This window comes from Calliopsis andreniformis, chromosome 3 (genome assembly GCF_051401765.1).
Source record: "Calliopsis andreniformis isolate RMS-2024a chromosome 3, iyCalAndr_principal, whole genome shotgun sequence".
In the NCBI taxonomy this organism is placed as follows: Eukaryota; Metazoa; Arthropoda; class Insecta; order Hymenoptera; family Andrenidae; genus Calliopsis; species Calliopsis andreniformis.
Window position 1 is genome coordinate 28,269,701 of NC_135064.1, and position 26,469 is coordinate 28,296,169.

Here is a 26,469-nt window from a genome sequence, read left to right on the forward strand (position 1 = left end):
TGGTTTAAAAATAGAAATATGTCTGATAGCTATTTCTATCGTAGCCTAATTCTTTTATGATTACCTATCATCAGTTGCGTGCAGGAGTTAATTGGCTTTGGCTGTGGCTTTAAAATTAAAGTCAAGAAGCTCACAATAGATATAATTCTATTTATATCTAATACTATCTACTTACTTCTGCCTCTATTTAAAAATAAAGCTTCACGCTTTGATCGAGTCTCTGTTAAGTACCCTGATCCTTTTCAACGTGTACGGTCGGTCATCCGTCTTTAATAGAGCCTTATCTTCTTCCGCGAAACGCTTTTCGTCTTGAAGAAAGGTTACGCGTCAAGCACCGTGGACAATGCGCGATACATTGATTCTTTATGAGGCCACTTAGATACTTGCTGGAGCTTATAGGTGCGAGCATAGCGTATTGTAATGCGGCTAACGTTCCACACTTAGCCGATTATGTTACAAAGACACGGAACAGCCGCCACTACGCTTTACGATCGCTGACACCTAGCCGACCCGCGAGACCGCTCGATGATCGCTGGCATTATGACCGCGGCCATTAAAGTAATCGATGCTATTTAGAGGCAGATACGCTTCTCATACGCTGACCCCCGTGACATCCTTAACCGTCGCGTGAATAATCCCGATTTAAACAATTTTAACGTCGAATTACTCTGTCCGCATGTTCCTCTGATGAGGACACCGACTTTGACCCCTATCCACTTACGGACCAGGATGATTGCGTGTAAAGGAATTTATATAGGGTGTTCCGCGAGTAACTGTAAAAGAAAATTTACTCCCGGAATAAAAGCAAACGGCGAGGGGACAGTGGCAACCAACAATTCCTGTTTTTCAGCGTGCTGGAGCAGGATCTCGAGTCTCTCCGGCACGACGTTCCCTTTGCCGCCATAACGAGCAGATATGGTGGCTGGTCAAACACGACCCGGTGATTCTTTATGGGGCCATTAAAAGCGCGCGGAGTCATAGTCGCACGGTAAACATTATTATAATCCGACTAGTGTACCAGGGCCGTGCCGATTACTTCACAAAGGCACGGAACGACTGCTTTAGGGTCGCGATTCCGCTTTACGAGCACTGACACCTCGCCGAGAGCCAAAGCGAACCGCAGACTTCGCTACGCCGCGCGCCCGTCCATCGCGCGTGGACGCTCGCTCGACGTGACCAGGTATTACGAGCTCGAATATTAAAGTAATCGATGCCACCATAAAGTATGAAACAGCGGCACGTCCTCCGTGTCTCTGTCGGCCCTTTTGCCTCGAGGACCTGGACTCTCCGATTTAATGGGTTAGGTACGATTGAACAGTGGGGGAGTGGAACCGATAACTTTCGTAATAGTGTCAGGTTAGCTGGCCGGACTCTTGCCGTCGATACCCCTACCAATTTTTCTAATTGGCTTCGCGGAGTGTCCTGCATGTGACTCATAACTCCATCTATCCACCCATTTTGAGGCGAGTGACACGGAGTAAGGAAACACCTGGAAATTCCTGAAACTAGACCTCCCGAGATACATGGTCAGATCTCCCAAACCATGGTCACCTAACCCAGCACCACTTACCTGCATTCACTGAATCTCCAAGTTGTCCAAACACGAGGTTCCCGTGCCACGAGTCATACGCAATGTACCTGCAATAATAAAAACGTAGCAGCAAGACAGAAACAGTGCAGCACAGATAAGCGAAAAACGAAGTTAGGCCGTGTACCGCCTTAAACGGTTCACCCCATCGTGTTTCGCGCTTCGTCGGGGGAATAATAATTCGTGATTCTCGCGGGACTCGCGGGACTCGCGGGACTCGCGGAACGACTTCATCCTCCCCGGGCCGATGTTCGTCGCGACATTGTCTACCCTACGGAGGCACGGTGTAGCCTGAGGATTTAAAGAGCGGGTGATCGCGTAGGCGGCCGCGTTCCCGGTGTAAACCGAGCTTTACGGCACTCGTGGCCCCGTCGATCGTGAGATCGTATTAGAGCGGCGCGTCGGCGCCGAGTTTGGCTTAGGTCGAGGGTGTCGAGGGGCAGAGGAACCGCGCCGTTCCTCAGCTGCTTCGACGGCCGAGGGTTGAGCGAGCAAACGGGAGGGAGAGAGGCCGAGTGGCCGTCTCTGCAATGAACAGAGAGGGGAAAAGGGAGAAATAAAGAGAAATATACAGTTAATGGGAGAGACGGAGGAATGGATCGAACGGTAGAGAAAGGCAGGAGGCTGGAGAGAGAGGGAGAATGGAAGGGCACATGGAAGGAACAGCGTGTAACGATGTATCAAGCTGTTGCGCCCCTGGCGTGTCCGGCAATGGTGGATCGTCGCTTTGAGCTGGACCGCGCCGCTTCGGCTCTGCATCATGCCTTTACACGCTCCCAATGCCCAAACGAGGGACGATAATGCCTCGCTCTCGTCTTGTTCCCGCGCATAGACACTATTAATTTCGTATCCCTTACCGCGCGCGAGCGCACGTCCCGTCTTGTGGCTCACGCCGCGCCGCGCCGTGTCGGCCTCTTCGATTGACTCGTTCGCCTCCACCGTCATATGCCCTGCCTTTTTACGTCCTCCTGTTCGATCTCGCCTTACCCTATTACCTCTATCTCTTTCCCATTAAGCGCTGAAAATTGCGTACGTAATGCGGGGTAATTTCGGTCGTAGATGGGCTATGCCTTCTCCTGCGATTACTCGAATAATCGGTGCTTTGGTCCTGTCCTCTTCGCACATTTCTTCGTTATTATGTGATAAGAGACCTCCTTCTCCATTGTCGTACTAGTTTCGTACTCGTCTAGCTGCGTGCAATTGAACAGTGTGGTGATGCAGTTCTTGGATAGTACAAGTACAGACATGCATGTACATACAGGTATCGTGACAGTAGGGATATTCAGTGAGAGTTAGTGTCGGTGAAACGCGATCTCCAATACCTTTAAAGTTTGAAGGGACGATAATTAATTTCAACACTGTAGTTTACCCGTTTCTCGAGTTACCGAGACTCGAGTTCCCGCTTCAGCAGCATCTTTTAATAAGTTCCAGCCGGTGCTGTGGTACGTAGCTCGTGCGCCACATCCGGTGATTAATGTCGCGCGAGCTCCACCGATAGTCGTCGAGATAATATAATTCGATATATAAAAATGCTCGAGGATAATTAATTTTGTATCTCCCAGAGCTCGTCCACCTTGCCCGTTAACGCGGATAGATTAAAGTTTCCATTCGGTCGGCTGCCTTTTGCCCGGGCAATAAATTCCATTAATAATGTTGCATGATACGCTTTGCCGAGATGAAGCTCGCGCTACTCCTACCATATCGAGAACGGTACATAATTATATGTGAAAAGATCGCGGCGTTGCGTGTGACGACGGTAAGCCTGTGCCTAAACGGCCAGCGATAATCTCTCGGTGTTGGTCTTGTTCTCGGGCATGGATACTATTAATTTCATGTCGCTCACCGCGCCGCCTTCTCGTGTTTTTCGAGCCACTCGTTTATCTTGCTTTCCGCTGATTTCGCTGTAATTAGAACCCTCGATGGGAAATTAATTCGTCGAGCGCTACAGGTTGCGCGGGACAGAGTCGTTTTCTTCGCGGGGAACCACCTTCTCGCTGCTAGCTTACACTAAGCCATATGCTTCGATTTTTTACGTGAAATTAAAGAATTTCCAAGAGAAACCATTTCTTGTTTTATAAGTAGATCTTTAAGTTTGATATTGAAAACTTGTCATTGGGTGTGTATGTGGGTTTGAGGACTCCTCCATCTGACGGCTCAGCGCCCAGAATTCTTAAGAGCTAACTTTATGATTGCAAACCTCATTACGACGCATCGATTTAGGATGAACACTAGACTACTCTAGGTTTTGAGGGTGTTTTTATACTTTAGACTAAGGTAAACAACCTTGAACCGATAAGCACTTTCTCTGCCTCGCACACGTCGTTCCATCGATCCCTCGATGAGTTCGCAAAGATGTTACAAGGGGGAAGTCCAGGTTTTTAAGAACGTTTTGCAGCGTCGAGTCGTAAATATAAAACTCGCATCGGTATAGATTTTTTCCGCTGGCGAAATCCGCGCGCGTCGTAAACGGTGGCAGAGATAGCGAGCGGTTTTATTACCGCACGGTTCTGCGGACGAGCGCGGCAGAACGGAGAACCTCGTACATCACCGCAAGCCCATTATTTCCGCGACGCGACGCGACGCGGACAAAACAGAAGTACCGGACGTATAATGGCACGTTGACAGGTGTGTAGCTCGGCTGATCGACGTCCATTTGTGTCCGAGCGCACCGACACGCACGTAAAACCGGCCGACGAATGCGTGCGAGGAAATGCGTGTGCACGGTTCGCACGTGCCACGCACGCCGTTACGCTTCGAAACCTTCCACCAACGGCCTCCGTCGCCACTCGATTGTCCGTCTACGCGCGACTTGCTTCCCGTTTTGCTCTGGCTATTGAGCGAGTCTTCGAATGGAACGTTTGCCTGAGCCGAGACCGGACGTATGGCTGATTAAACGGCCACAGTGGGTCGTTTTCGTGGAGAATCAGGATTGCAATTCGATTTTATTTTTACTGTCGCAAAGAATCCAGAAGGAAACTCTTTTACGATGTCTCCTTGTAGCCTTCCCTTATGTTTTCCTTTCTCAAAGTATTCCACTGTGAAGCCTAGGATATCTCAGTATCGACGGGCAGAATTTCATAGATAGACGGACAGGACATCGTTGACGTAACTTGACGCCAGAGTATCCAAACTCGAGTAGAAAGGCAGCAACCCTTGCCGGGGGTCGAGGGGAGGGGAAGGAAGGGTCCACGAGACAGTAGCTCCCTGGGAAAAGGGTATCTGTTGTCATGGTCCCTGCTGCTCCATTATTGATTAAAGATGGCTGGCTGGTTGGCTCGATGGATGGATGGCGGAGTCGTGACGCCATTTTAATATGCGCAATTATAATGTGTACTCAGAGCCCTGGGGGATGATTCTGGAGGTCGGGTCAGAAGGGGGAGAAGGACGTATTGTCGATGTTGCCGGTGACCCTGCTTCTTCAAACGGGCTTGCCTTCTTTGTTTGCCCCGAAATTAGAGGGGAACCGCGTAATTGCAGAGTTAATTAGGACGCGTTCGGTGCTTTAATTAGGTTCCCTCTCAGCTGTCCATGCTCGCCAGTTTGTTCTTCGCGTGGATCTCTCCCTCGCGTCTTCTCTCAACAGGTTGCTTGTTTCTAGATCAGTCTGTACATTTGGGGAATTTTCAGATCGTACCACATTCTATCACTGTACAAGCAAAAAATAGAATTTAATTCGATTTTAAAAAGAACAAAAAACGTGTATCAGTTTTTGTAATAATGAAACATTCATCTCATCTCCATCGGATTTGGAGTAGATAAGCTTTCGTTCGAAAATATGTATGTACATATATGTTCCTAAACGAGCCAGCTGACGGTACCTCGTATCAGAAGGGGAGACAGGGCGTTGATTACAGAGGGATGCATCGGTATCAGGAGACTGGTGGATAGATAACAGCGACGACAGCTCGTTAGCGCCACGGTTGGGGTTGCAGCGACGTCGCGACGCCCGATACCCGATAACGGACATCCGTGGGCGTTCACGGCGTATGTACAATGCCAATAATGCCTGATACGCGTAGCACAATGCCCGTAATAGGAGAATTAATGCGTGTTGTGTGTGGTCAGCTTACGCACCCCAGGGGGTGGGCTCGCGAGATCCGCGATAGCATTGTCCGCGCATAATTCGTGCGTACAACTAATTGAACTCAAAGGACGGCTTGTGACGTCTTTGAAATGGCTCTGTCGGCCCTTCATGCCTGTTTCAAATAATCTCTTCGGTCTTTATCGTTAACAGATTCTGCGTGAATTACGCTTTGGTGCATTAATCAGTGCTCATCTCGCGAGATATTCTTTGATAGCGTTTACGATAGGTAGGTACAAAGATGTTAATGCTGCAACTTAACATTTCATGGGATATAGAGTTCTTGCGTTGATGTAGAAAATACCTAAGATAATTAGACGTCTAGGGATAAGATAATTTTCTTACTGTTTAAAATGAGAGGTTGCTTGATTAATAAATAGGGTTCGTGATACTGGTAGGTAAACGTCATTGGCGGATGGGTAGAGTGTTTCATTCGAAGATATTCAGAAAAGCTTTGAAGGATATATTTTTATTTATCTATGTAAAAAAATCGCAACAACTCGAGCAGAATAACGAGGTTCAATGATTAGTTTCGGTTTTCTATGCGCATCACTATATCCATTTTCTTGTCAATTTTTATACAGCGTGGCTCTCGGTGAAATTCCTTAGTCAAGAATTTTGTCATGGAGAGAAAATTTTTAAAATTGAACCATCGTCGTATTTACAGCGTTTTTGCATACGAGAAAAGCAACGTCCTTGCTTGCTTTTGCAAACAGCGAAATTGAGGAAAATTTTCTAGTTATACTAGACGTCGAATTTTTCTATGAAATCTAGATTCTATGTTTGAAATTTTTACGGTGATGTCTAGAGAATTGAGAGGAGAAATAGTGAAATTGCACAAAAAGCAAGAGGAAACGACAGGTTATCTTAGACAAACTATACGCTTCTAGTTCTTTGCGAAGAAAATACCTTCTAATAGAGGAAACCGTCATTAATATCATTTTGCTAATTCATACCGCAACTACCAACGTGTTTTACTCCGTGCCGCGTTTTTTGCGTACACTCTACAATATTAATTCACATCGAGCGCGTTATAAACAGAGAGAAAATTCTCGCGAAACGTTGCACCCTATGCGCGCAAATGTACGCGTTCGCGTCGTGAAAACGGTAATAAATAAAATGTTAAATAACTATACGAGGGGAGGCTCGTCGATGATCGTATCCGTCTCTTCTATTTTCCTTTCAGTCCATTTTCCCGGTTTCTTCTACGGTATTATCACATTTCTTATTTACGCCTAGGGTCTCCACACCACGCAACCCTGCAATGCACCATGTCTGATACATTGTTAAAAGAAGTCAGTCACTGAAGATGTGAAGAAGATAATATATAACTAATTTCTGCCGAAATAGTGACGACCAGTCGCCTTACGAGTTCATTTCAAGAGTCTGTGTAGGACTGAACAAACCCACTGGAGCAGATATATCAAATGTTATACAGATAAAATTCAAAACATGGCTGCAAATTGCTATGTAGGTACATTAATCTCCAAATGAATGCCAAAAAGATCATGGTCTTTCTTTAAAAGTTGAAATACTGTAATTAAATAATGAGCAACGTGATTTATAATGTTTGAATACAAAGTGAGTTTTGAACGGTAGACCTACCACGCGACAGCTTGACAAGTTTGCGGATATTAGCGAGGAGGAAAGGCTTGATTGAAATTCAAAAAATATAGCGTCATAATCGCAATATTTCGCGCGCAGGCAATTTGAATCTCATTAAACCTGATTTGCTCGCGAAGGTCGTTGTATCGAACACGACCCACGGCGTCGTAGAACATTGCGGAAGCGGAAGCTGAGAATTCTCTGGAGACTACTTTTATCGGGCAGCCGTAAAGTGGACTAAATGCGTACGATTTGTAATACAACATTGAACTCCGTATTATTACCTTTCTTGTGTAAGCGGTCATTTATATGCTTAGTGCCTATAATAGCTGCAATATATCCAGCGAGCAGCGCGTTAATAGCTAATAACCGAGGCTGTGTACGCGAGGTCCCATTTGCCCCCGGTGGAGAAAATTCTTGTTTTCCCCGTCACCATGGCGATACAAAGTAATCGAGGCGACTGCCACTATCAACGACACGATGCATTACGAGATAAACTCCGATCTATGACTCACATTCACTCGATTGATTACGTTCATAAGTGACGGGACAGTGTTGGCGCTGGCGCTAGGATTTTCCCATACGGTCTCCTCAGATGAAAGATCATAATTATGCTTCGCGTCGGGGAACGTCAGCCGCTCCTTCTGCACCTGCACCGAGATTTACCGCGTTGAATTGTCTTTAATCGATACGCTGCCTTCAATGGTTAGTTCCTCTGCTCGTTTATGAATTTCCAATCAACATTTCACTGGCTACATCATGAGAGCTACGTTTCTTTTTTCAGTTTCCTTTCATCAAAAGAATTCAATTATATTCAGCAACGCGCTCGAATCGATGTTCGAGTATTATCGATTACTCATAGAGCTCATTGAATTGAATCTTACTCACGCCTACTGAAAGACTGCTTCTCAAGGGGAAAAAAGAAATGTTGCTGCGATGTTATCGTCGTCGCTAGACACGCGGCCTCGCGCAAATTAATTCGTCGTCGTGATACGTGGCGGATCGCACGACAGAGTGCTCGTTCTGTTGTCACGTTACGCTGATGGTCTGGTCGTTTTGTCGTCGGTAATTACGAGACACGAAGTGGGCGGTGCGTAGCGTGTCGCACGCGCACGTATGTAGGAACTTTAAGGCGGATTGCGCGAGCGTGGACACGCGCTGCTGTCGCGGATGTCGCGGCGCAGAGTTACGAGAGTGTGACGCGCGCTGTATGACGCGCTGCGCCGGTGTCACACCAACTGCCCAGACACCATCAGATAAAGCTGGTTAACTGGCCATTTAACTGGTTAGAATTGAAAACCGTACCCGACAGCGTGCGTCTGCGCGTGATGCGCGTGTCACGCGTCGTTAAAAACCCTTGTCTCTCCTTTGTCCCCTAGGATTTCATGCTTGTTAGCCACGTTTAACCTTCGTTGTTCGAATGTCCGCTGTCTGAGGGATGTTTCGCGAGTGAAATTATTTTTCGGAATACTTGCTTGGTAAAAGGAGGGTCTTCTAGGCTGGGTCATAGGGTTTTGTAAATTTCCACTAGGTATAGTAATTAACTGATAATTACTTGATATTGTGTTTGGGTACAAGAGGGTAGAGATTAGTCGAGTATTTGTTTCCTAGAAAGGATCCTTGAAGATATACGAGTATACAGAGAGAAAAGAGTAGGCGTCGTCTCACGGTATTTGCCAAGAAATATTCTGTTTCGAGGAGAAGAAGGAGTCGAAAATAGATATCCTGTGTATGTGTAGCTTTGAATGCATCGTGATGTTCAACGACGCAGAGTCGCATTGAAACTTGCAATGAAGCCAGTCGATTGTTTTTCGTGGCAGCCAAGATTAACGCTTCCCGTCACCGGCAACCTATTAATGACGCGAATGATGGAGCAACGCAATGATCGTCGACTTGCATGTACCACGCTCGGTCGCCTCCTCGTCGCTCCATACCGTACACAGCTCTCGAACTAATTATCACAGCTGTCTGAGTCGCTGCTTCCTGATCATCGAGATATTCGTGGGTTATCCATTGTGTACGAAAACGAAGGCATTTGTTATATAGAAGTCATTTGCAACGTAGATATTTATTTAGGAAAAAATATTAAAACTGCTGAAAGTGTCGAAGCAGGGACTGCGCATTCTCAGCTTGCTTAGTTCATTCACCAAATGATGCATAAATTCTTGGAATACTACAGACTGGCGAGACTTCCTCGAACATAATGATTAGGCACTATCTACATTCGGGAAGTTCCGCGTAAAAGTACTTGAAAATGTCTAACCAACACGCCATTACACGACCAGCTTGTAAAACGTAAAAGCAAAGAAAGAAATCTGTGGTATCGTGCGTGTGATCGCCGCATGGCTTGACAGGAAAAATATCCTGGCGATCTGCGCAATGAGGTACCCGCGACATTATCGAGGAGCAGGATCGATCGAGGTTTTGGTGTTCACCTCGTGCCGGAGGTCGAAGATGAGCCGGTGCATAAGCACCGCGTAGGTAGGTTCAGGGGGATTTGCATAGGTCGAACACGAGCCTGAACCTCGACGCTTTTGATCGTGGTAGCGTGTCCTCTTGAAATTGATGCCTGTCGCGAAATTGCATCGTCGTAAGCGTAATGTTTGGTAAAACGCATCATCAGCCCTCTTCGTCTCACAGGAGACACGCGCTCTCCCTTGGGGGATGTAACGACACTCTAGCACGTCAGTTTCTTCGCTTATGAAGCATAATTTTCACTTAGGAGGAATTGTCTTTGAATTCCTCAGTCACAACACGCAATAGTGCTTCTTTTTCAAAGACTCTAGTACTAATTTCGATGAAATTGTCAATCGATATATAATAATACAACAGAGATAGGAGAAAATTTATGTCTATTTAAGTAGGTATGTCACTCTTGTGTGATGACCAAAATTAAAAAATTTCTAGCGGTCAAAATTTTCATATTTTCAAATTTTTAAATCTTCAAAATTTCAAATTTTTAAATTTTCAAAATTTCAAATTTTAAAATTTTTAAATCTTCAAAATTTCAAATTTTTAAATTTTTAAATCTTCAAATTTTCACACCTTTTAATTTTCAAATTTATCATGCATTGGAAATATATTATACAGTACCTACTTGTTTTCAGAGATTGGTATGTTTCTTGATTCAGACAACGTGTGCTCATAATTTTAGTCTTTGAATGCCTCTTATTGGAACTCCGTATCATTTCTAAGGAATCGCGCATAAATTTGGTCGATCCACTTCACAGTTTCAGTTTTCTGATGTGAACGATAACTGTTCGGCCTCGCGAATCAATATCGTCGATCGCAATCGATAACTACACCGTTTCGTCAACGTGCAATCTGTCCTGCTGTGTAATTACGTTGTGGGCCTGTTTAATGATTCTTAAGCGACGATTACTGATTATGTACAAAGTGCGGGTCCTCTTGGTCAAATTGAAGAGTAAGCGATGTATGGATCTTATCGATGGTAATCATGACTTGTTTCTTTGTACTGTGCCGCGACAGATATTTTGTTTTATTATTCAGTGAAATTCGTTAGACTCTCTACCTTTTACTATGTCGCGATAATGCTCTAAAAATATGTGAAACTCCTTCTACATTGTCTTATTTTGAATTAAGATGAGTAAACATTAACAAAAGCACAGTAATTCTAGAAGAGTTACGTTGTTATTTGCTATTCTCAGTCTGTTTACTCGTACAGTAAAAACGCGAGCTTCCTTCGTAGATCACTATTATAATCACGATAAAGAACTCTGTCGTGGAAGCGTCGCAGAGGGTTCCAGTGATTAATTACAACGCAAATATTGTTCTTTGTTTCGATAAGATCCATATGAGCCGGACTACTTTGGTTACAGCTGACTGTTCGATGACTCGGAAGGATGGAATTTGAAAAATTCCGCGCCACGTTTCTCCTAACTCGCACAAAAATAGTCCGCAGATATTACACGTGGCGTGTCTACGTAGATATTTTCGTTCAAGCTTGGCAATAACCAACTTTCGTACGAATTTGAAAAAGTTTTCACGTCGAAGAAATTGTTTTCGAATAACGAAATCGGTCATTACGAAAAAGCATAAAATATTTTAACTACAGCTAGATACCTACGTAATATAATGAAGTAGCTCTATAAACTTTTATTCTTCCAAGATAAGGTATACAAGTGTACGAATCGAAGGTGAGTTAAGCTCAGAAAAATGTGAACTACGAAAGAGCTACTGGATGTTGGCAAAAGGAGGGCGAAAGTGGGACATTACGATGCAGTCGAATCACGTCAGAAATGTTCGAGCACGTTCTTACGCCGCGGATACATTTTTACCAAGGTCGTAGCAAACGATTTCCGTTGCGCGACGTGTCTATGGTAAACTGTTCGACGGGTGCACAGAATGGCCGTGATAAACAGAAAATAACAGAGCGTCGAAACCTCGACGAGGCGGCGTTAACTCACCGAGTTTAGGAGTTTGTTATTTCGGTTTTGGCGTTAACTCCCGCGAGCCAACGACAAGAGACATTCGCCAGACCACCCCGAAACTGATCCCATCTCCGCCCGCGCAACTAACTTTCCGCTGTGTCGTGACCAATCGAGCCTCCGCTATCTCTGTGCTCCAAAATAACCGAAACTTGCGATATTATGGCACTCTGTGACGTAAGACATCGCTAGAATTGGCAAAACGTGCAGTATTTCCTCGTGATAGACTAGACTAATGATACTTTTTATTATCTACATCTACTGATCTTCAGAATTTTTTCCTTTATTATTTTGTATACTAACTCCAGGTATTTTTATTACAAGAGGATATCGCCTTAATCGACACGAGCTTTCTCGAAAGATAAGTCACAATTGCAATGTTAATGCGTTTGGATTTCCAAGCCAGAGAGACATCAATAGAATAATCGCGGAGAATTCGTGTCGTCTGGCAAGACGATCAAAAGGTCTTTACGTACCACGGTTGAACGGAACACCGTGGCTTCTTTTCATCCTCTCCCTCAGGTTCCTCTCCATAAGAACACTTACAATGGACCACACGCACGGTGACCTCGAAGCGAGTGCGCTTCTTACAGGGTCAGGGCCCCGTGTCATCTATCTTAGAGAGCTTCATATTCTCTCGGTGACACTAATGCCTGGTCCTTGGTCATAGGAAGAGCTTTATCTGCTTGTTGGTATGCAGAGAATTCCGTAATGGAGTTTATTTTTTGCGTAAGCAAACCGCTCGATGACAGGCAGAGGATCCATTTGTTTTGAAAAAAATTTGTTGATCATCTAAAAGATACCGATAGCGTTTATAATCCCCAATTTGTTATCTTTTTGATAAATTCTTTTTACAATTAAATATCTTATGTTTTTTCTTAAATTACTCTTGTCGTTCATTAAATTACTTAAAAGCTTATCAGAATATTAGACAGTTGATTAACACATTGGATGCTTAATGTTACAGATGCCAAAGTGGTTCTTCCGACCGGATCTTCCACTCGGCACGCCGCTGCCCACGAGTCACGTGTCAAATGCCAGCACTGTTCCTACCTCCTCATCTCTGTCCTCCAGGACACTCGCAGACTTGCCAGAGACTTCAGATTTCCTCGACAGCAGCAAGATACACGGGCAAACTCCGACGATAAGCACGGTAAGATGAGTCTCATAAGCTTCATTCTTCTTCAAGATGATAAATCAGAGAGAATAAACCGCAAGTTCGCGTTCGACTTGATCCTTCAAGAGAAAAGGCACCACGAGGTGCAGGTTGATTAGTTTTGAAAGACCAGGAGTGTAATATTCGCGACGCTATCGGGGTCGCTGGCAAGTTAGGAGGTAATCAGAGTGAACGGTCGACAGCTAGAAATTCGTGCGTGACACGAAATATTGGACTGTTGTGTACGTGTCCGGGCGTCACAGTATCGTTCTTCGGAACAACGAGCCAGAAACATGTGCTTGGCTTCCCTCGCCTTCCAATGTCCCCTTTGACAAAGTATAACTTGGTCGATGTCGCGTACGCTGGCCTGTTAAACGAGAAATTAAGTTGTCGGGCGGAGCTGGAAAAGAACAGATTAAAGCGTTGCACTGAACGCGATTTCGTGATCGATAACGGCTGCCTAAGAGCTGCCACCTATGATCTTCAATGGAAAAAAGCAGGTATCCTAACCTCGTTATGGTGACCGTTATTAACATTCCACGCCAGATTGCTGTCATTTGCGCTGAAATTATCGACTGATCGATCGGCAGTTATTTTCGTGAAATATGAAGAATATAGGCTTTCAGTTCTTCACCGGTGCAAAATTGTTCCGAGGAAATCGGGTTGCATTCCAGCGATGTGTGGCACAGCGTGAACGTCGAGGGACTCAGGTGACACGAAGGGGTCCGCGACAGGTATCGAAGGTCGATCGACTGAGGACGAGTCGTGTCGCCCAAGAAACTCATTTTGAAGTTGCAGAAACAGGGGCGAGATCCCACTGGGGGTGGGTTTAATGGGCGACGACATGACACAGAAAAGCCTGCACTCGATCGATATTCAATTTACAGTTTTGTCACAATGGCGTTGCAGTTCGTGGAAGGCTAGGCTCTGCGGAGGGTCGTGGGAGCAGAGGGGCCGAAGTAGTCATTCGTTAAGATCGAAACGCTGCTTACCCTGAAACGATAAAACCGCGTGGGCGTGCTTGGCTCGTTAGACCGCTGTCGTGGCCCCTCGTTAGCACCGATGCGCCGCCAACAAATGATTTAAATATAATACTTAATAATGCCACACGTCCCGCGCCCGATTCAACGCGATGACTTTTGTTTCTCGATTATGCATTATCCCGACGCGTAAATCGTGTCCCGCGATATTAATGGCGCATACGGGGCGAGCAGTCGCGGCAGCGATCAATCTCGTTGTCACAATTAAATGCGCCCGCTCCGACTAGCCGAAGAATAATTTATATCCGGCAACCCACGTGAAGGACTGAACTTGTGCAACTGCCGGATCGAGATCGACTGCAACGGCTGTCAACGTTTCGTTCCTCGAGTAACCGAAACATTTAACTTCTTCAACTTCCTTTTACGTCAACGATTTTGTAATTCCTGCTCACGGAAAGATTCCCACAAATTTATTTGCGCACTGGATCGAAATCTGTGAGTAATGACGATAGTTTGCCATGTTTCTATTTTTCGTTTACACTACCTCCTCTCTAGTTTTGATTAATCGCAAGATAGCTTTCGCAGAAATTCACTTCCAGATTAATCGTATCCCGATGGGCCAGGCTCGTTCGGATTTTATTTATGCTTGTTTATGGATGTAATTGAAAATTAAAATGAACACCCGTGAGGGGTTTCCGTTGAACGTTTGGCCATTGCAAATATCGCGGCTTAGAATCGCGTGCGAGCGTAATCGATAGGGCAGGTAATTAATTTCGGGAAAAAGTAGATCGGTTATGAGTTAAAGCGTGTTGTATGATCGATCTTAACCTTTCCATCTCAAGTATACGTTTAATAGGCACGCATAATCCTTCATTCGCTTACCGTGTACTCGCACGGCAGCTTTTAATCGACGTGTTTCTCCTTTGCCTCTAATTTGCCAGTGATTTACGAGCGATCAACTCTTGTCCCGCGCGGTATCGTTTCAAACCGTATCACTTTTGATATATTAACTGAAATTGTCTTTAACTTACGAATATGAACTTCATGCTATGGCCTGTTTTATCTATGTTCATTTATGCGCAACTGAGTTGCCTTAACACCTTTCCTTCGGAGCTACTTTAAAGGCTCATTTATTACTGTTCTGTCGACCATTGAAAATACTGTTTAAAAAATCGACCCGTCGATGACGCAGTGTAAGTCGTAAAATATGCATTTTTCCTTGGCTTTATTACTTACTCCTGTTGGTATGTTTATGATACTTAGGTGCATCTAGTTTTATTTTTCCCAATAATTCATTTACCTATGCTTATGCGCCTACCGTTTATCCTCGCCGCGGTTGTTTATTAGCGAGCGCGTGAGAGGAATTACGTCGAAGCTCGCTTCACTGTTCGCCGTTCGATCTCAGTTCGCGTGAAACGCGTACATTAACGAACAAATCGCGCGTTCCTTCAAGCTCTTCCAGGTAACTCGTTTTCATTTCGACGTCTTCAATTTGTCCCTATATTCCGCGCGCTTGCCCCTTCCCTTTTTAGCCCACATACACGCAGCCACACTTTCATCACTTTTGTTTCGGACACTAACCCACTTTTATAAACAATTTTTCAGAACTATGTAGAAAGGTATCTCAGTTCTAATGGCGCGACTCTGTCAGATTTTAGCCACAGTTTGATAGCAAGTTAGAAATCCAGTAATTGGCTCGCGACCAATTTCACAACTTATTCCATCGTTTTCTCCCTCGTTCCGCGATCAACGCCCACTCGTTCGCTCTTGTTCCTGTCCGCGAATAGTGCGTTGCGAAAGATGGCATCGCATAAATTTGATATTACCCAACAACTGCTTCCTTTTGGCAACGGTTAATTGTAGGTGGCGCGTGGAAAGCCTGCTGCAAAGGAAGCTAATCCTCGTCGGTTAAACTGCGTCAGTTATAGAACGTTGAAATTAAAGAATAATAGCATAATGTGAATAAGGCAACATTCGAAGGCGATGACGTCATAATACGTTGCTTATACTTGGGCTGAAGTCTTTCATTTATTGACGGTGACATTAAGAGCAGTGAAATCCGTAAGAAATTCCGTGTATCGTGCAGGTTCGAGCGTTGTCGGCTGATTGCCGCGTAAATTCACGTTACCCAATGTCAATTACGATTTCACAGGCAGCGATTCACATGTACTGCGGCATGCACCGAGAGGAATCCCGCTACCGGCTAATGAAAGGGAAAAAATCATTAACTAATCGTTAACTGTAACCGTTTCACCGCGCGACGAGAGATTCAAAGGGGGGCCGACGCGGTGACGAGGCAACGACGACCGGTGACCAACGGCTAATGACGATGACTTTTTGTCGAATTTCTTTTACCGAGCGGCCACTTCTCGCTGCACGCCTCGGCCAAAGGAGCGCCTCCGTCCCCGACGCAATCTCTAATTACGGTTATTACGAAAATATTTCTCCGGACGATCGGCGCTTCCGTATTTTTTACGCGCGGTTTATACGACCGTCTCCTAGTCGAGCCGCGTCGCCGTTTATGCTCCTTTTTCATTAGCCGCGCAAAGAGGCTGGATCAAGGCAAGGAAATCATTCTGTTCGAATTACCGATCTTTCGTGCTTTCTGCCCGAGTCATTTGTTCGGCTTTAATTGCTGAATCAAACGTCAGTTTAATTGATTATTATTTCAAAACTTTCAATTGGAAAGAAGAAACATAGTTGATCGAGAACTTCTATAATTGCGTGTTAAAAAATCGTCGAAAAGTCGAATTATATAAATTTATTAATCACCTAGTAGGCACACTTTCGTGATAAATAGATTTGTATTACCAAATATAATGGGAATTTTCACCTAACTAGTACAACTCATCTTCCTCGTTTAACCAATTAAGAATATTCTCCACAGTATACCTATGTTATATTTCGTACGTCGAAGTCGTGCACTGCAGTAAAAGCGTTTGCTGCGGCGCGAAACCGACACATCGACGTTGAATTCGCAACAGCGACGCGAGGGGACTGCGGTAGTTTAAAGCGGGCTTCTTTCGCGTTCGAAAATGAGTAAAGTAGAAACGAAGTAATTAGCGGTTTCGAAAGTTTCGTTGGACTGTCGTATCGCGCAAGTGGATGAGCGAGTGAACGAGCGATCGCGCGCGCGCCCGAGGAACCTAATTGCGCCGACGTTTAATTAGATCGTTTGCACCCACGGTCCCGTGTTCTGGCCTACGTATCATCAAACTTGGCCTGTCCTTAACGATACGGATCAGCCTTAATTCACTGGTTCGTCTGCGGTATTAATCCCGCTTCTGCGGGCGCCACGCTGCGAAACAACGCTAAAATTAGCGCGCCCGTTAATTTAGCGCATCGACTCTACGCACGCGCTCCTCTATATATATAACTCTTACATTGATTGTTTCGTGCACCCACGATTGTTCCCTCTCATAAACGCGATCAAAGTGTGGGTGAGCACGATACGCTGCTCGCGCGACCGTCTTTCAGAGATTGCGTCAACTGACTTATCGTTGACTTTGATTCCTTGTCTCTTTCGCTGTACGTAATTAGTGTCCTCGCTCTTTCGATCGAACGAGAGATTTCTCCATTATTTAATACTCGTTCAGGATAATATCTGGCGATTTCTTCCAAATTCTAATTAATTTTAACAAAGTACTCCCTTGGTCTATTCAAGGGTCAATAACCTCGGTCTAAATATTTTGATCCAAGAACTTTTATTCCACAGTCACGTTTGAGTAAACTGTCTATCGTCGAGACTGTATGAGTCGCGCTAAATTAACTATTCGACCGGTCCTTGATAAAAAACCCAATAATATTAGCGGTGCCAGCCCTAACGACGCGCTCGACAAAAAGCTCAATCTATCAAATTGTCACTGGCCTTTCTATTTAGTAGCTTCCTAATAAGCAGCCTCCTCGATGATACCGTAAATCGACGATTAAAGACTGAGTATACTCCGGTAGGTCCTGACTTCAACATAATTTTTGAAATTCATGTTCTTTAAGGAGCTAATACGGTGACGAATGAAGCAACGTGCTCGCCAATGTTCATCAGCCACTCTCGCTAATCAGAGTCGCCGTCATTCGAAGACGAAGAACCCGGGACTAATAACCCCTCGATCTTGTTGTCCTCTTTCTCGCGAGCCTGAAAACCGCCTAGGTCAATCAGTCATTCCGCAGACCCTCGGATGTCGCTGTCTCCTCGTGAACGCGTCCCTTCACGGAGCGCACAGAACGACGCTTCATATGCCGAGGACACCTTATCGTGGCGCGCTAATTATTTCTGGGAAATAGGCGAGAGAAAGAGGCCGTAAACTTTATAGTCGATTCCTCGGTTCTCCTCGCTACTAGCCGCTCCCAGATTTCTTATCTTTTTCTCTTCTCCTTCTCGAAAGTTATCGACGGACACAGCGTCTATTCTTCCACGCGCGCGACGAGGAAGCACGGCGGGGCATCGCGAGCGAAGTTATCGGCAGAAGTTCTAGCAAAAGTTTCGAGTCGAGCTCCTGGAAGTCAGAAACGTTCTCAGGCCAAATTTACGAGAGCGGACATTAAAGTATGGTAGTCGCGAATCGTTGGCCGTTACGTTTTTGCTTCTCCTCGTTCACCTTTGCGTTGCTCATCCTTGTCCACTTGCTTGTCCTTCTGCGCTTAATCGTCGCGGCGCAGCGCGAAGAAGCGCGCTGATTGCCATGAGAAACGTAGCGCTGACGAAGACGCCGCTTTTACGAGGCTCGCGTGTGGTCGTCTTCTAAGTTAATTGTACTGTTTTGCGAGGCGAACCTGGAAAATGAGGATTCTCGACCGCCCCGAACCCAGCGAGCGCAATCGTGTGCATCCGATGCGAGTATATCTGAGAAAGTACAAGGATGATCAAGTTATTACAAATACGACAAAGTTATCATTTATTCGAGGGTTAGGCAAAAATAAAACCTAAAATATCGTTTATTAAAAAATATGAACGTCAAATTGCAACGATTTTAGAACTTCTATAATTTTTGTTTTAAGTACATTTATTCTGTATATTTAATATAAAACAATACTATTTAGCAAACAATGCCACGAATTAATCTCTACAACTAGCAGTTGACAACTGCCTCGAAACCATGCATTTTTTCTTGTTTCAAAGATTTACTTACACCAACATTACTCACCCAATAGTTCTCAAACGTATTGAAACACGCAAACTTATTACGTTATGAGTATTTCATCACGTCACCCTTCGCATAGCGTAGGCATAATTGCTTGCATATGTTTCAGCGTATGTAATATGCATGTACACACGTACTATAAATCTATTTATAGATTTATGAACCAACAATTATGTCGCACTCGTGCATGATCAACGGCAGCACAGAGTACTTAAGTAGTTTGTCACAAATATCCATCTTGTTGCGCACTGATTACACAAAACACTGTTCACTATCATTTAAGTCACAGTACCACTTATAATTTCATCCCGTGGTGTATCGAGTCTCCGGAAAAGGATGGTGCGGCCGGTTCCAGTGCCTTCCCCTCTCGGTCTCTTCATTTTCTTCTCACTGATCTTCCTCTCTTGAACATGAGAAACTGAAACACTCAGAATATTGTTAGTCTTACCTGTTCCTGTAATTCTATGAAGTGTTCCAAGTTCCACCTGTAAATATAACTGAAATTGTGTGTTAACAATTCGCAGCCATTAGCTCGGCAATTACCGATTTCCTAGGTCTCACCACAGGGAGGTTGCTGCGACTGGAAACCCATGGAGGGAAATCGATGCATCCATCGAAGATCATCGGTGGTATATGGTCAGAGTTGACCAGTGGGGGCTGGTCAAGGATCAGGGTTGGCCAGTGGGAGCTGGGCAAGGATCAGGGTTAACCAATGGGAGCTGGTCAAGGATCAGGATTGACCAGTGGGAGCTGGTCAAAGATCAGGGTTGACCAGTGGGAGCTGGTCAAGGATCAGGGTTGACCAGTGGGAGCTGGTCAAGGATCAGGATTGACCATTGGGAGCTGGTCAAGGATCAAAATTGACCAGTGGGAGCTGGTAAAGGATCAAGGTTGACCAGTGGGAGCTGGTCAAGAATCAGAGTTGACCAGTGGAAGCTGGTCAAGGATGGAGACTGACCAGTAGTAGTTGGTCACAGGGTGGATGGGTTAGGGGTGGTCGAGTCTCCCCTCAGTCGACGATCGGGGGATCGGCAGACCGATCCGACCCGATAGAAGGCTGAGGAGCGACTGACGAAATCGTGGGTCGCGCCGACAATTTATAACTCGGTCAGGTAGAAAAACGGGCAAACAGTGTTTTCAAAGGGGGGCAATTTATGATAAATTAGTATTTTTAATAAAGTAACAGTCAGAGCAACGATTTACATTTCCGATATTATTAATAAAAATATTCTGCGTCGTGTCGTATGAATTATTAATAATTATTATTGTTAATTTACGGGATGCAACAAAATTTATAACTTCTTTTATCGTTGACATTTTTCAGTTCAATGCCATTGTAAATATGTTCTTCCGTCTGTTTATTCGTTTGCTAATTTTTAATACAAAGAGTATTTATTTAATAGCTAGTACCATAATATTTAAATAATTTATAATTACAGTAGATGACTGAATGATTATGAACAGATAGAACATTTTTTCGATAAGATTGTAGCTATACATACGGTTGTAAAAATGACGTGACGCAATATTCATATGTAGAACATTTATACAGAAACCGTGTAAGCTTCGAAACCATTGTAATTTGTTAATAAACACACAGCAATATGTTTTGTATCAAAGAAGAACTTCCATTACATATTAGCATGATTGGTACGCGCGATACTCTAGGCATGGGTCGGCAATAATACGCTCTACAATGCGAAAACGATTCGAAAGAGCTTACAGAACAATATAACGATTCAAGTTCATTCAACAGGCGTCTGAACCTAATTCTTCTTGAAAGCGAATAAAGACGCGAGTTAGGACTGGTGAGTGGTATAAAGGTCGAGTAAATCCAGCGTGAGATCGCGTGACAACGCGGACGCATTTGCATGGCGGTCACGCGCGGCCATGTTTATGCACCGATAAGCCTCGAATTAATAGGCTGCTTTTAGTTAATAACCTTTTCTCTGGTGTATCGAGGTCGTGCGTATAATAATACGGGATATTGCGTAATTTAACGGGGCCACGATGCATCCCCCGTAGTTTTGGGACGAGAGAAAGCGAATCGTGGAGCGGATCTCGTACAGGGAAACGACGCTCTTAGCTAACAGCGATACATTAATTCGGGCTTTATTAAATTTGCCCGCGACCCCCGTAATTTCGCCCGGCACCGAGAGACCGGTATCCACGGTTCCTTATCAGCGGAAAGAATGCTACTCCCGCGGAATCTCGCCATCTACCTGTGCCTTGGGTTACTGTCCATGATGAGACGGTGTGCACGCACCGGCATCTACGTGACACCATTAATAATACGCCGCGTGTTGCGAAAAAACCGACCGACCCCCGCCTCCTTCTCTCCGCTCCTGCTTTGCCTCGTCGTGGAAAAGATCGGTAAGCACCGATACGCAGCCGATAGGGAGCCTGGGTGCCGCTCGATTAAAGCGCTGCGCCGGAAACCGTGACCGGTTTTCGCTTCGCGGTCACACGTGGACCTTGGAAAACTGACGACGACGATTTCTTCGATACCGAAGACCTATTGTCGCCTCAATTCAAGAGGCCCTTCTACGAGACATCTATCCTGGCTAGTTGTACACTAAATGTGCAAAGTCATTGTTCATGTGGCTACAGTTTTGTTGCAGGCATATCTTGTCGTTTGAATGTTGTGCTTGTACGGAGACAAAGTCATCTAGGTACGGGCAAACTCTCTCGCGCAAAGTAGAAAAAATGTGGGTAGTATAACGTCAAAGAGGGCAAAGATCAAGATATAATATATCGCGACCGATATAAGGAGAGAGGTTGGGGTTGGTGGCGATAATAGTTTTATGATATGGCCTTGTGATAATAAAGCAGACCAATGGTTCTCGGATGGGTGGGATGTAAGAAATGAATCGACGCATTTCCATCGCTAGACGTTCATATTGCCGTGGGTCTTCAGGCCCAAACGCCCTGAACGGTTGTTTCCCACGCGTGATCCTCTCACAGACAGACGACACTACCCAAGTTTCTCTCAAAAACACCTCAAGAGGGTTGAGGAGGCAATTTTTCCCAAATATTGAAACAGTGAACCTGATCTTCGAAGAACGACGGGGTCAGTCCAGCAGTTATATAGCAATATTAATTTGAAACAAAATTGTTTTACTAATCACCTCGCATAAAGTTAGTTCGACGTGTGCGGTGTGACGTGACCAGGTTCTAAGCGAAAGACTTAACGTGGTATGTGAAAATTCACGCGATTTAGATATGAATAGGTACGCGACAACTAGAGTTCCGAAGTTTCATTCGGAAGTTATAATTTTGACACGAGTGAACCTCTGACACAAATGAAATTCGTAATGTCGATCAGTAGAGGAGCGAAAAGGAGACTGGTCAGACCGCTCTGACGGAGGAGATGTAGACGGGGTTGCAGAAAAATGACGACGAGGACCGTGGGCGAAATACGGAACGGGAAGGGCGAATGGAACAGTCTGTGCAGTAGCGAGGGCGGCAGGGGAGGAGGATACTGTGCTCGACTGGTGCTCCGCCGGGAACATCTGCGCCCTTAATTATTTTACAGATTTAGTAGATCGTTATGGCTTGTAAAATTACTGCCAATTTCACGGCCCTAAACTTATTTTATCCGCGCGTTAGCTGCCTATCGGTGGATCGCCGCAAAAGCTTTCGAAGGATATTGGGCATTCTTCGTGGCTAAATTAATGGCCCCTTGTTTATGACTGCATCGGCACCGGACACGCAACGATTCCGTCGCGAATTCCCGTAAATACCCCCGATAATAATGCGACTATCCTTCTCCCTCTCGCCCCTTGTACACTCCTTTGTCTGTTTCTCCTCTTGTCTGGTTCTTCCCTCTCGTTTTTGCGTCGGCTCCCGCCACTGTGTCAGATGGAATCGCGCGCCGTCGTCGATTCCCACACCTCCCTCTCTTAGAGTAGTTTTCTCGGCTTTCAATTTGTAGCTCGTTCTCGGATCTATGAAGGACCGAAATAGATTTCTTTGCTGTATATCATTTTATTTATTTATCTATTTAACTCGTTTGAGGTAAAGTGCTCTGTAGTTTCGAACAGCGCACAGACAAGGCGAAGTTTATATAAAATAATGCATAAGGGAAAGAGAATAACATGAAAATTAATAAATAAAAATATTTATGCCATGTAACATAGCGCGTGTATGCATTTACTATTTCATTCAGTGCTTTCATTTTCTGGCAATTTGATATCTTCTGATCATTTTTCACTACTACTTTTCCGTTCATGGTTACTACTTTTCAGTCTAAAATTTCGTATGCAATACCGTAAAAAGTTATTTTTACTCCTTTGAATCTACTTCTATAAAGCTGCACCATTCTTCTGCAATTACACCATCAATAATGGAGCATTCTGTAGAAACAGACGCATTGAAGAAATGAATGAAAATATCCAGTCTCGTTGAAAATACGGGAATTCGGCGGTCAGGGACTATTCCCCCGGAGCGTCGGCGGCGTTCATTTAATTTTCACGCTGATAATCGGTCGCGATCTCGTAATCGAAATGAAAAAGCGACGGGCGGGAAACGATGGCCGCGAACGGGGACTCGCGACTACCGGATGCCCGGAGCTCAACCACGGATCACTGTAATTTAATAAATTACGAGAGCTGCCGTCCTGGGGCAAATTGTAGCATAATCATTCATTAGTAGGTCGTGACTTGGCGTCCGTGTAGAGGAGAGTTCGATACATACTGCGATAGCCATTATTAGCCCAGCAGCCTGTTCGTCTCGCGGAAGGTTGATATACCGAAGATTTACCCATTCTTGACTCCTCTCCTCTCTGTTGCACCTCCGCCAATTTCTCGCAAAGCGTTTTGAACGTCATGAGCAGTGTCCTTCGATATTAGTCCTTGTATTTATATCCCATGTTGATTTTTCTCAATCCTGCAATTAACTGAGATCCTGTTTCGCGCGCCAATAATAATAAATATCGAACTGCGATACACTTTTTCTGTCCGTCTTTTATGAGAGTTGTGGGAGGTATTCAGTGTTTGTGACTGTGTTAAGTTGGTAAATGGACTCTTATCGGCTAAAGCGTGACTAAAATCAGGCATGTTAAACTTGAGGATTATGCAGATTTTCTAGCATAGGGATATTAAACAAGTTTCCAATTTTTGTGAAATGCTTCAGTGTCCAATGCTTCAGCATCAACGTCCGCATCGTTTATCGATTAAATCTCGATCGCCTCTCCCCAAGGGGCGGTGCAATTAGCCGCTCCAATTTTCTGTAATTAGTCCCAAGCGGTAGTGAAATTATCGCAGGTTCCGTGTCCCTGATGGCATCGTATTTATACATACACATGTATAAATCATTCATGTCTCGTGTACTTAAACGGTACCTTGTTGAACGGGGATTAATTAAAATGTATTAGATAGGAAGCTCGGATAAGGTAAGGTAAAATATTGAAATTATCACAAGGTACGTCACTAAGGGCCGTGATCCGTCACATTGACGAGAAGAAAACACGGGTAGAACTGGCGAGCAATTTTTTACATAGTTTTCATTGTTTTATTAATCGTATCGGTGCTTGGCGCAGATATTTTGAAGATATGGAGTCGCAGGTTAACACGGCAAGTAAATGGAAGCGGATAGTGTTTCAAGCCCCTTGATTTATTTACCGAGGATTTTCGTAGAGAGAGTAAAATATTGCAAGCTTTGTAGAAATAGATCCGCGCTGCGCCGATAACGATATTTAATACGTATTGAGAGCAACCGAGAATGGAATCGAGCGCGATTGATTTGTTTTCGAAAATTGAGCACGAGAAACAGCGATTTGTAGTGCACAGTAAAAATCGTGAACTATGGTATCCTGGCTTAGAAAATATTTTCTATCGTTTAGTTAGCTTGATATCATCATCATTTGTAACTGAAGTTGCAAACAATTTGTAGCCAAATTTTGTACGTTTCTCTTATAGAGACATTAATTTCAAAATATTTGCCAGTCTTAGAGGTACGCGTCTTTTACTTTCTGTGTTCCTTTTCAGGTATTTTAGGGACGAAGTTTCAGGTGATCGATGCGTCGATCGACCAGGGAATAGATCTCTGATCGCTCAATCCCGCAGCGATCGACGCGGATACCTTTGTATCTGACAGAAAAACTGGAAGCCCAGGGCTATAGTGGCGCGTGAAAAGGGTCCTGGCGAGCGTCGTTGCTCGAGAAAATTACAGAGTTCATTGTTTCGCGTTGGCCCTCGGGATGAGCATAAGCACCATCGGCCCGTTTCATGTTTCTCCATATTTTTTGGCCGTTTTGCTGCGCCCGTGAATCGATGGAGATACCATAGTGCTGGTCACCGCCGTTCCATAGCGAAGCTAGCGACAAATATCTTGATTAAAAAAATATTGTATTTTTGGCAAGACTTGTCGCTGCTAAGAAAAGAAAAATGTTCCATTCAATTTTGTAATCTTGTTTCTGAAAGCTGCGAAGTAGATTGGGCAAGCAATAGTCAGACATGCCATCCGCTCATTGACTTATTGTATCACATTTACTCTAATTCCTTTTATGTTTGCTTCATATAATATTGATTCAGAAATGCCCTCCTCGAAATAATAAAATACTTTGTAAACAGAATGTATTTATTTAAATCGTAATTTCCGCGCCACGAATGAACTAGAGTAAATCCAGAAGCGGAAGACGTGGCATTGATATCGATATTTATTCGAACCGTGAACTCGAAGGCTCTGTATTCACCTCGTGTACCGTACTTTTCTTCGAGAGGGTCTCGATCGGCCCTCGATACTCCTCGTGCCTCTTCTCCTTCGCTCCTTTCGAAGGAATTTAAAAGGATTTCCATCGGGTATCGATGATACTCGAGGAACCGGCGAGAGGTGGGAGTTTGTAAACTTTTATCGAGCTATCGAAACGTTTGCGCTTTCAAGACACTCAGACCCCGCGTTGGCTGTCGTGAGGAAAGTTAAGGAGGACTATCTAAAGCCTCGAGGATCTCGGTGGGGACCGTTTCTTTCTGTTCCATCTTCTTTCCTCGCCATTTTTAGGCTCCCTACACCTTCGCCAACGGAAGTGTGGGGGCAAAGTTTTTTATTACCTAAACAATCTGTATAAAGTTTTGACGAGTGAATAGCGTTAATGAAAGGATCGTGATCGTTGCTGCCTCTTATCGATAACTCAAACAGCCAAATCCACAGCTTGGATTTGCAAAGAAGAAGAATCCATTGGGTTTTCCTCCGTTCGTTAAATATGCGTCGCAATCAAAAGCACGTATATACCTATATAAATTATATAGTTCATAATACGAATGCACAGTGGTAGCCGTTTCTTTAAAAGCTAAGTGGAAGCAGCGCGGTGCGGCACAGCGAGCAGCGATCCCACGTGTAATTTCAAAGTTACGCTCATTGGCGGATACAGTTATCCGCTGATTACACGTCTCCGTGCCTCTTAAGTGTAATATCCTAAATATCAATTACGTGGATTTCCTCCGCATTGCTGCGCGGCCACGACTTCCTACCGGA

General features: G+C 44.6%; 1 protein-coding gene across 1 annotated transcript in view; it reads left to right on the forward strand.

Moving 5' to 3' along the window:
- Nucleotides 1-26,469, forward strand: part of LOC143177372 (uncharacterized) — a 70,958-nt gene that overhangs the window by 8,505 nt on the left and 35,984 nt on the right. The window contains exon 2 of the mRNA XM_076375246.1: nucleotides 12,690-12,875. Coding sequence (XP_076231361.1) covers nucleotides 12,690-12,875 — 186 coding nt within the window. The remainder of the gene's footprint in view (nucleotides 1-12,689; nucleotides 12,876-26,469) is intronic.